At 43.8% G+C, this 12,145-nt stretch overlaps 1 protein-coding gene across 1 annotated transcript in view; it reads right to left on the bottom strand.

Annotated features, from left to right (window-relative positions):
* LOC115089244 (alcohol dehydrogenase 1-like) overlaps positions 1 to 2,089 on the bottom strand; it is a 58,515-nt gene extending 56,426 nt beyond the window's left edge. The window contains exon 1 of the mRNA XM_029597360.1: positions 1,832 to 2,089. Coding sequence (XP_029453220.1) covers positions 1,832 to 1,849 — 18 coding nt within the window. The 5' untranslated portion in view covers positions 1,850 to 2,089. The remainder of the gene's footprint in view (positions 1 to 1,831) is intronic.
* Positions 2,090 to 12,145: the final 10,056 nt, after the last annotated feature.

Below are 12,145 nucleotides of genomic sequence, written 5' to 3'. Positions count from 1 at the left end.
ACTTGTGCTGTGATAGCCAATGGCTGTCTGGCTTTCAGGGATATAAAATTGAGTGTTTTCCCATTACAAGGGGCGGGATTCTGAGGAAGAGAATCTAGCAGCAGAGTCTGGAGGGTACATGCCAAAGGGAGTTTGGAGAAGAAATATCTAGTGCTTCAATCTGAAGTACTACTGGAAATCTGGAACGTGGATTACAAATGTGAAATGAGAGAAAGCTCCTATCAACTTGCCCCAGGAGAATGTGGACGAAGAGTTCATATAATTAGGAAAGTAGTTCAAGGTGATGCCAAGTGGTTAGGACTAGCTAAAGAACGGACTCCAGACCGGACTCTGTTAAAAATCTTTATAAGCTTCTTTATTGGGGAGCAATAATAAACTTAATAATCAACTTAGCTAGTAAATTGCAGTTTGTTATCTCGAGGCTTCCATTTCTCCGTGGAGCCTGCTTCATGCCTCAAGCCCCGGTCTCTTAGCCCTGCTTGTAGTGATCCACCCTAGCCCAGAATCCCTTGCTGGGTTGGGAGTTAAGCAGGACCGGTACCGGTACAGATAGATGTAGCCAGTACTTTAAGGAGTTCTGAGGGATTTTCTTATGTACTCCCTCACAAGGACATTTTGAGTATTGGCCACAATGACTGGTATTTGACATAGGGTTACAGAGAAATGAACTCGTGATTTTGAGAAGAAATATTTCCTGTTGGATTCTGATCTCCTGATATTGAATGTATCTGAACAGGAAATGGTTTGCTGATTATTTAAGATTTTACTATTGAACTGGATTCAGAACTGCATATTTATTACCTATTTGCTATTCAACCATTTTTTTTGTTAAACTCTGTCTTATTCTTGGAGCTGTTTTTTTAGAGTGTCTTTGGTACAGTTTGGCCCTGCAGAGGATTCTGCCCCCAGGCTGCACCCTGAATAACTGATTTCCCCACCCTGGGAGAATTGGCACAAAGCTTCACAGCCTGAAGATCCACAGCAGCGTCACTCACCCTGTGCTACCACCAGGAGGGGTCAGCTGAGGGAACACCAGGGTCATTAGGGTTAGGCCCCTAAAAACTTAGACATTCTGAATCAGATGTAACAGGTTCCCAGATTGTGCCCCATCTCCCTCCAAATTCTAACTTCAGCTTTCTTCCCCCTAACTCCCAGTCTCATTTTCTCTCTTCCTTGCCACCAGTTCTCCTCTCATTCATGCTTCCTCAGTTCAACTCTCATTGCTTCCTCCATTTCACATTCTCTCCAATTTTTCCCTCTTCTTATTTCTCAGTTCTTCTCTCATTGTCTCCCATAATCTCATTTATTCTGTCTCTCCTCAGTTCCTTTCTCATCCTTTTCCTTCCTATTTCCTTTCTCCTCCATTCACACTTGTACCTTATTTCTCTTTTCATTGTCTCACCCCCTATCCCTTCCCAGAACTGTACAATTTATATCCCTTCCCAAAATGAAGTTGCAGTCATGAGAGCCTGCATGTAACTTAGACTACTCTCACTGATACTGGCTCTTTAGAGTAAAGGCAAGGAAGCTGGCAGTCTCTCAGTTGCTGCCATTTCACCACCACTGGGGGCAAGGGTGAGCAGGCAAATCTGATTTGATGTACCCATGGCAGCCTGAACATGAGTGCCACCTCCAACCCAAGTCAAGAGATCAGTACATAATTAGACAAACATTATATCTCTTATCTATTTTGTTTCTTGAAAACCAGAATATATTTTTAGGTTTGTTTAATACAGAATTTTTACTCTTTTATGATACATTCCAATACCTAAGTTTAGTTAAAAGTTTTTGCAAATGCTGGATCTACAAATAATTAGCCCATTCCACTTACTTTTCCAGTGGTCTCCATGTGTCTCTTTCTCTTGTAGCTGCCACCTCTCTGCACTGAGTCAAAGGCAGATTGCAAGTTGTAGAGGTCACTAGCTCTTCCTTATAAATGGGACACACCCACATCTTCCTCCCCAACACAGCTACAATTTTCAAGGCTGATCTCTAAGCTCCACCTTCAGCTCTTTCTTAATAGTAACCAGTAGGAAAAGGATTACAGCTCTTGCAGAACCTTGCTAGAGCATGTACATAAACACCTAACATACTGTGAGTGCAAGCAAGAACAATGAACAAATACATCTGAGCAATAATTGCCAATGGATAACTAGACTGTTTCACCATGCTAAAATGCATCTGAAATAGAGATAACCTTAGTCAATGTTTTGCCAATTCTTGCACACTGTGCACCCTATGGAATTCTGCCAAGGCCTATCAGAGCTCTGCCCCTTTGGTCAGCACAAGAGTTGTGTCAGATAAGAGAGCAAAAGTACTGGAAGGATATGGTTTGAACCCATAAAAGTTTCCTATCCCAACACACACAATATATGCTCACAAAGACATGGGTAGATCCAGCATCTCAGGTTATCAAAAGTTAGTAGCATAATTTTGGAGTGACTCTGCAGAATAAGAGTTGTCAACTGCTTAGTTTTGAATTGGACGGTCAGGTTTTCAGATGTGCTGTGACCAAACTTTAAAAGTCCAGTTTCTGCAGGTGACTCCTCCTCTCTCCCACAGCCTCCTAATTACAGGGAGAGAAAGGCAGGACCGGAGAGCTGTGCTGTGTCCCTGCCCCATGCCTCCTTTCCTGCGCTGTGATTGGATGGCATGGGGAGAGGAGGCAGGGCACAACCCTTAGTTTCCACTAATTTTATCGGTAAGGTGCCCTGCTCTGGTCAGAAAATAAATCCTAGAATGTGTGTTCCACATCCCTTCACACGAGAAAAAACATGTTCAGTTTACTAACAAAACAAAGTGCCTTCGTATATTATTAGGCAATCAATTCATAATGATGCTAGCTCCACCTTTCGAGAGAGTTAGAAAGGTAAAAGGAGAGGGGAAAAACAAGGAATAGGTAGAATCAGTCTGCTCAGCAACGCACACTGCGCAGAGGCAGAAAGGAATCACTGATCTCTCAGCCCGTGTCCTTTAGCTGATCATCGCAGAACCAATTAACTGGGAAGAGGGGTCACAGTAGTGGATGGGAAACTAACAAAAACCAAAGTCCTAAATATATAACCGCAAGTTCTTTGCTGGGGGAAATTGTGTCGGGCAGAAGATGCAGTTTACTGTCCATTCATAGATGAACTTTTGGATGTTGTTCTTCTGTACGGCAAATGCATGCTCCACCCGCAGTCGAGAGTGCACCGAAGACCTGAAGAAAGTTTCACATGCAACCGGATGTTCTCCAGCCACCTCGCCTCTCTGGTCCATGGTGGTCTCGGCTTCTGCCAGAAGGTAGTTAATGAGGTGGGCCCGATTGCATGCTACTGGGGCCTTGGGTATGTTATGCCCACATATGAGGAGGTGGGGGGGGGGGGGGGGGGAGAAGGACAACCAAAAACATAAAAACAACTTTTTAAAAAAAAAAGTGGGGAAGGGAGTTAGGCAAGGACAAAACCAGTAGATATGTGCCACAGACTCCCACTTGGCAGAAGGGGCAGGCTGTAGAGCCAGTGATGGCTTCTAGGACACTCCATGTAAATATGGCCCCATATGCTATCCTCCTCGCTAGGTCTGTGTTCTTCCTGGATGTGGGACAGGCATAATATACTCCCCAACATGGTCCTCTATCCCCTCCTATTGCACTTCTCCACACAGTGTCTTGGCGGGAGGCAAGGAAGTGAATCGTGTGTACCATGAAGAGGTACGTCACCTTCCTGTCCATAGCCTCAAAGTTGGCTGCGGAAAGTGAATGCAGCCAGCTGAGGCTTTTGGCTGGAAGAGGGCGAGCAGAGAGGAAGGGGTCTCTTATCATGGGACCTATACTCAGGTCTGGAGGAGGGGGGATGGAAAACTGGTGGGGACCTCCAGCCTCCAGCCTGCAGACCCCTCCCCAACAAAGTGGACAAATAACTGGGTGCCCTTAGCTGGATGGACTCTAGGACTTCAGCGGCATGCACGGGGTTTCTTATGCCCATCTGCCAAGCCAACATACGTGGCAGCACCCATATTGATCGGTCCTCTAACAGGATGTTCTGTGGTTCCTGCCAAGGCCAGCCGACGGCATACTGTGGAGGACTCCAAAATCCCCACACCCAGAGCAGGGTTGTGGAAAAGGGGTTCTTCTAGGTAGTGCTCCATGGGGACTGCTGGCTTCCTCATCATGGAAACCATGCTCCAAGACTTAAAAATGTCTCAATAGAAAGACACAACCAGAAGAAGATGGATCAGTGAAAGAGATTTTTTATTTATCACAGTACCCAGGCCTGAATCTGGCTGAGTTTTGCTCTGTACATAGAGCTGCCTCAGGGGCTACTAAAACAATAAATCATGTATACAACATATAAAAACATAAAAATGTGAGAGACATCACGATGACTTTAAATCATAAAAAATCATAATAAAACAGTACTCCAAAAGAAATGGTAATCAAACAATTAAAATCAATTGAAATGTACAAAACACTGCATAACAAAAAAGGTGTATGGATCTAAATATAGTGGCAAGTAACTTTTTGCTATACCTGTGGTGCTTAATCAGTAATTTTCATTAGATTTGTAGACACATAATTCTTGTTCTTTGACACTCTTTTCCGCCAAAAACGGTTACACTGCTAATATATTATTAGGAGTAGAAACATAATGTCAGCAATGCCCATGTGTATATTATGGTACTATAAGTAATGAACTAACTGTATATGCATCTAATCACTATATTTACTGTTAATATTTATACAACAAACATGTAGTATATCTCACTGAAAATGTGATAGCTGGTATGTCCCAGCCCTTCAATAATATTAGGCATATTGATTATGATGATCTCTGCCCCATAATATCGATATACCTTTAAAAAAAAGAACACAAAAATAACAATAAAAAACAATCTGTGAAATCCTCAAGGAAATAGATACAAAGAACCTCAAATTACATGCAAAAACATATACATAATAATCTCCATGAAGGTGCTTCAATGAACATAAAATTGTGATTATGAAAAAACTTTTAATACTACCTTAACCCCACAGGCAACCAACTTTCACAAAGTGCAAGTGCCTAGTCATATAGTCACACGGATAGACAATAAGCCCTCTCTTAAATCAAAAAATACTTCAATGTACATTTATAACAACTGAATTCTGGCTAATGGTAGGACAAATAAAGTGACAACTATCTTGCACAGGTCTAGAATTATAAAATCAATCTTCAAATAAAAGCTTGCCTCTTGCACCGGACTGACTATAAGAAGTTAGGCAGAGTAAGGACACAGCAACTACAAAACTGCTGGTATATTGATCGTTTTAGTATTCAGCTGTGCTCTGCAGAAAACTTAAAAAAACTTTAAAAGAATTTTGTAAGCAAATTGTATGTAAAGCATGTGTATATCAAAAAAAGGTTTTGTATGGTGCGAGATAAAAGAAATTATATGAATGAATGCTAGAAATATACTGACATATTTACTCTTAACAATGGCATACAAATGTATTGTTAGCACTATATCTCAACCCACTCTTTATGAACCTAATACTCACTAGGGATGTACACTTCTCTCACTGCTCCCATAAATGTACATGAGAGAAGCTGTGGTTGATGAGTTTATGAGGATGGTTGAAATAATTAATTACATTTTATAATGCAAAATATATGGAGGGGTGCTTGTAAGCCAAGTGATGAGTGGATCAACCATTGACAGTAGTCCCCGCCCCCACATGATCATCATGCTGCAACTTTGGTGGGATGTCCAGTTATGGTTCATTGAAAGCCACCCTTTGCAGAATGCTTGCATACATTTGATAGGCACATTTGATAGAGTCTGCAATTTCCCAACCCAACACAGAGCTGCCAAGTCACCCATTTCCTGGTGGGAGACTGTAACCAGTCCCATGTCCCAAATCAGTGTGGTATTTATAGTCTCTGATTCTGCCCATTGAAATCAGTGCTGCAGATCCCATAATGCATCAGGATGGAGTTTTCAGAAATCCAGGATTGGCATAAAGTCTCCCTCCTGGAATTAGGTAACTTGGCAGCTCTGTCAACATGTAGAAAATTATGCAGCAGCTATATGCTGGATCAGTGGCGTAGCTAGACAATTTGGTGCCCGGGGCAAGAGACTTCTTCTCCCTCCATCAATGATTAGCATTGAAATCGGTGTTATTTTTCTGCACTCATTTTTATAAGCACGCGTGCAAATAAGATAATTTCAAAACAGCTGATGAATAGAATATCCAATAATTAAAGATTAATGCAAATTTTGAAAGCTTTACCAAACACCAATAAAATATTTCAAACAGCAGACACATCACATACTACCCAATAATTAAAATGGTAGTCAATCAAGAAAAATGAACTTAAAAAGCCACCTTTACTTACCCTCTCCAACAGTTCTCCTCTTAAAATTTAGTAATTTCATCTTTCATCCAACTTTTCAACAAAATCAGCACAAAAGTTGAGGTATATGTATTATCACACTTCATTTTTTTAAACTGGCAGATTCCTTTCTCACATACACTCACACACAGAAAGAAGATCGGCGCAGCCGGTCTAGCTGATCATGTGGCCGAAGAAAGGAAGATCGGTGCAGCCGGAGACCAGCCGCCGAGACTTAAGGGGTGCCGCGGCAGGCAGCCAGCCCCCGACTCTCCCTGCCTCCCCCCCAGTGTCACCCTCCCAACACCCCCCTAGTGGTCCAGTGGAGGGCCCGGGAGCGATCTTCCACTCCCGGGGCCTCGGCTGCCACTAAGCAAAATGGCGCCGGTGGCCTTCAGCCCCTGTCACATGGTAGGGGCTAAAGGTCACCGGCGCCATTTTGCTTAGTGGCAGCGGAGGCTCCGGGAGGGGCAGATCGCTCCCGGGACCTCCGCTGGACCACTAGGGGGGTGTTGGGAGGGTGACACTGGCGGGGCGGCAGGGCGAGTCGGGAGCTGGCTGCCTGCCGCGGCACCCCCTAAGTCTCGGCACCCTAGGCACAGGCCTAGCTCGCCTAGTGGTTCCGCCGGCCCTGAGGCAGAGCCAGGCGTTTTGGCGCCCCCTTAGACCCGGCGCCCGGGGCGGCCGCCCACCCCGCCCATCCCTCGCTACGCCACTGTGCTGGATCAAATGTGGCGATAAAGGGACTGTGGCAGCCCAGCCTTTGCAAAACAAGCAGATTTTCCAAGCAAATGTGAGATCCTGCACTACTGCCCCACACAAAGCCAACTACAGACATAGAAGGGGCATGGAAAATCTAAGCTAGGGAGGCAGAGAAAAACAGAGGTAGTCAACTCTGGTCCTGGAATGCCACAAATAGTTCTGGTTTTCAGGGTCTCCATAATGAATATACATGAGGCATATTTGCATGCACTGTCTCCATTGTATGCAACTGTATCTCATGCATATTCATTATGGACATCCTGAAACCAGTCCTGTTTGTGGTACTCCGAGACCTGACCTGCCTACCCCTGATACAGTGGAAGAAAGCCTAACTGCAAGAAACGGCAATGAGAAAGCAACTTCTCATTGCTCTAGGAAACAACAAAGAGCAGAAGAAGCTCAGCAGATGTTCAAGATGTGAGATACTGCTGAAGAATTCTGGGTCTTCAAAAGCAAACATAAGCAGTAACTTGGGCAGATACTGCATGAGAACCAGGGCTTTCCTGACCTCAGCACAGCAAGGGAATAGGGTCTCATACATACAAGTGAAGCTCAGAGCCAGATTTTATTTTGGTCACTTCATGACATGTAATGTATCCTACAAATTTTAAAAGAAAAATGCACCTCTGTGAATAAACCTGTACAGCTGGTTGGTGTTATTTCTCTTAAAGGGACAATTTCAGACTTCAGCCAGATGGAGCAACTCATGATAGAATATGAATGACAATTTTTTTAAATTAAAAGATTCAACTTTTAAATGTTTTTTTCATTAAGAAAACTTTTCTAATTTTTTGTTATGTACTTCTAAATAGTTTCTTTTTGCAACACTTTCTGATAGGTGGGTTCTAATCCCAGCCTGGGTTATTCAGTTGCGTAGTAATCTTAATCAAGCAGATGGTGTAGTGGACCAGCCCAAAATGCATTATTCACTGTCTAGAGTTGTATTATGATTTTGTTATGTGTTCCCTAGGTGGAAGTTAAACAGATAGCTTAACTCAGCTTTTACTCGCAGACAGAGGAGGCTCCAAACTTTATTAACAGGCATAACAAATAAACAAAGTCATACTGTGCATAAACTGGAGATAACAGTGACCAGAGCAGGCTGGGCCACAGAAATAGACAGGTAAACTGAGAATTATTCTACAGACATGGATACATAAGCTACTGATTAGGGATGTGTATTCATTTAAAATGAAATTGCAAAACATGCCATATACATTGCTATACATCAAAATGGCACACTAGGATGAATGTGCCAGAGTTAACTATGGCGTGACCCCAACAGACGGCGTCATTTGGTTTGCAAGTGCCAAAGAATGATGGGGGCCAAAAAGAGGCTCCGAGGCCTGGGCTCCATGGCCTGGGCCTGATCCTGGGTCGAGGCCCAGGCATCAGGACCTGACCTCTGGGTTAGGTTGTGGCATCAGGCCTGAGTCCAAGCCGAGGCCTCAGCCTCTGGGTCGGGTTGTGGCATCAGGCCTGGGTCCAGGCCAAGGCACCGGTGTCAGGACGCAGCTTTATGGCCAAGCTGCAACAGCAGGCCTAGGTCTGAGCCCCAGCCTAGACCAGGGGCCCAGCGTTAGGACCTGCCTCTGGATCAGGTTTCAGCAACGGGCCTTGTTCTGGGCTAAGGCCCCTTTGTCAGGACCCAACATCCAGGCCGGATTGTGGCATTGGGTCTGGGTCTGGAGCCTGGCGTAGGCTGAGGCCCCGGTGTTGTGACCTGGCCTCCAGTACAGGCCAAAACCTGTACTGAGTAGGCTTAGGTCACGGTAACCTACTTCACCTTGGCCTATGCAAGGCCTAGGCTTCAGCCTGGGCCTAGACTGAAACTTGCGGATCCTCACCGGACCGGGTAAGTGGGGACAGGTACCTCGGCATCTTTTTGGGTGGGCAGGCAGGATGTCCCGGGAGGCCTCGTTTTTGTTTTTTTAACTTTTTTTTTAAATTGATTTGGTTTTTTCCTCATGAATGAAAACGAATCAAACATTCCATGAACCAATATTTGTGGAGGAAAAACCTCACAAAAACAAACTGAAAACTAAAACAAAGGATTTTACTCCTGCACATTCCTACTGCTAATGCACTTAAATTGACTAGAGCTGACTGAAAACATAAGGAAGAAACACTCAGGAACCCCTGCTCCAAAGTCAAAGGTTAACCCTTTAAAACCAGCTACTGTACATTAAATATAGCAAAAGCTGTGAACGTGCAAGCTGACCACCAGATAGCAGTATAACAGAACAAGAATGAGGCAAAATAAAGCATGAACAATAGCATTAGCAAACAGATAGAGTGATTCATTAAACCATGATAGTTTATCACAATACATTGTAAGGATCCTTCCCGTGCAATGGCAGTCCACTTTGCCAGGGCTGCCATTGGTTCTCCCTCCCATCTCCTACCAAGGTGATACTTGCTCCCCCTGAGATTATAAATACATACATGGCACTCACACGGCGAAGGTCATTTTCCTTCCTCTCCTTCAATGCCATAAAGCTGTTTAGAAAAGGATAGCCCCTTTTCCCCTGGCCCATCCTAATTCCCTCTTCCAAAGATTTATAAAATTCCTGGTGGTCCAGGGAGACAGGTGGAACCCCACATCTCCCCCCTAACTCCCTGTACCTGGAAAAGATTTCTTTAATGGATGATTCAAAGTCACGTTCAGGACATGATAAGGAGGTGAAGTTCCTAGATGAAGTAAATGACTGCTTTCTAGAGCAGCTGGTACAAGAACTAGTTATTTTAGACCTAGTACTTAGTAGAACACAGGATTTGGTGTGAGAGGTATCAGCTTTGAGGCCACTTGGCAACAGTAATCATAACATGATCAAATTTGACTTAATAACTGGAGGGAGGAATCTAAATAAATCTACTGCAATAGCATTTAACTTTCAAAGGGGATATTATTCTAAAATGAAAAAAAAATGGTTAGGAAATACTGAAAGGAGAAACTTCCAAGATTAGAAATTTAGAGCAAGCATGGAGCTTGTTTAAAAATACCATCTTTGAAGGTCAGACCAGATGTATTCTATGCATTTCAAAAGATGGAAAGAAGGCTAAACGACTACCGGCATGGTTAAAAGGAGAGGTGAGAGAAGCTATTATAGGTAAAAGAACATCATCCAAAAAATGGAAAAGGGTTCCAAATAAAGAAAACAAAAAACAGCATAAGCACTGTCAAGTTAGATGCAAAGCACTGATAATAGAGGCAAAGAGAATTTGAAAAGAAGCTTACCATGGAAGCAAAAACATATAATTAAAACTTTTTCAGATACATTTGAAGCAGAAAGCCTGCAAGGGAATCAGTTGGACAACTAGATGATCAAGGGATAAAAGGTGGACTTAGGGAAGACAAGAACATAGCAGAGTGACTAGATTAATTATTTGCTTCAGTCTTTACTGAGGAACCAGAAATAATTTTAAACGGTGATGATTCAGAGGAACTGCAACGAATCTCAGTGAACCTGGAAGATGTACTAGGACAAACTGACAAACTAAAGAGTAGCAAATCACCTGGACCAGAGATTAGGGGTGTGCATTCGTTTGCAACGTATTGGCAATCCTCAAAGTATAGTTCCGTATTCGTGGGTTCGCGAAACGTATCACGATCCCCCACGAATATAATATATCATACGTTTTATTCTTTTGGCTTGCTCGCAGTGATTTCTAAGTGGCAGATTGAAATAGGAGAATGCCATTTCGCTGTATCCATAGCCAAAAATCAACCCTTTCCTGTGAGTCATCAGTGACCTCATAGGCCTGTCATAGAGTGGGTCGGACAGGTTGGCAAGGAGACCAGAATGCAATGTATCAGCGGTAAGAATTTTGGCAATGCAGCCAATCGTGTTCTCACTCAGTGGTCGGTGACGCTTTTGTTGATGACCCAGGACTATATATAATTAAGCATGCGGTGTGCCATGCACTTTCTTTGCAGGGGTGGTGTGGGTAGGTGGTCTCTGTGGAAGGTGGCTGCACTCAGAGCTAGTCTGAGTTCTCAAACCTGTATTCAATTGCTAGCTAGTCTAGCTGCTTCGAAAGAAAAACATATTTGTTCTGCATTTGGCTGCAGTGCCAGCTACTAACCTGGATTTTTTTACTGCAAATATTCTTATTGATCTGAGACGGTTTCTCTCTGCCACTGAGAGAAGCTAGCAAGCTGCTAGCTAGCACTAGCAGTGGAATTTTGCTGCTTATTTTACCCCCTGGGGTCAGTTGCAAACAGCATTTGGGTGTTGTGGGTGGGAGATATATTCAATTTCTAGCTAGTTTGACAGAATTGCTATTAGAAAAGATATTTCATCGATTTTGTTGCTGTGCCAAGCAAGGGTATTTTGTTAACTGCAGTAGTTTATTTTATTGAACTCACTGTCTCTCTGTGCTCTTTTAATCAAAGAAGGCAGTGCACTGGGGATCAGTGATAGTGGGCACTGGGCAGTTTTGCAGACTCACATATATTGGGACAGCAGTGCTCTGTGAAGCCAAATCCCCAGTGGGCCTCTTTTGTAGTTACAAGCTTGGTGTGTGCACTTTGTCACGATCACACCCCTCCGCTCAGCACTCTGTGTGGGCTTTGCTGGGCCTCAGGACTCCCTCTCCACTCATATCCCACTGTCTGTCCACTCGTACAGCTCCTGCACACCGCTGCTATGGACTCCTCCAAGTCTCTAGTCAGAGTGCCAGGCCTAGTCCTGGCACTCCCAAACAGTACACAGAAAAAGGTCTTTATCACAAAAGGGTTTAATGTGATCCTGTAGCCTCACCGGCTGCAGTCCTGTAATAATGCCTGGTTGTCCTTACAAGCCCCAAGCCTAACCGCTTAGGTTCTCCTTAACAAGCCCAGAGTTAAACAGCTTTTAAAACCACAATTCCCTTCCAACTTTTCTCATACATCATTTACCAACATAGGATTTACCATCCCCCAACCTCCTGGTTATTCCACCTCCATAGTGGAACAGCTGGAGCTTTCCTCTCCCCAGCTTACCTCCATCTCCTCCTCCTCTGAATCTGAGGAGCCGGGCTTTTGTGGC

This window comes from Rhinatrema bivittatum, chromosome 1 (assembly GCF_901001135.1).
Source record: "Rhinatrema bivittatum chromosome 1, aRhiBiv1.1, whole genome shotgun sequence".
Taxonomy (NCBI): domain Eukaryota; kingdom Metazoa; phylum Chordata; class Amphibia; order Gymnophiona; family Rhinatrematidae; genus Rhinatrema; species Rhinatrema bivittatum.
This window is presented reverse-complemented; position numbering and strand designations above follow the sequence as displayed.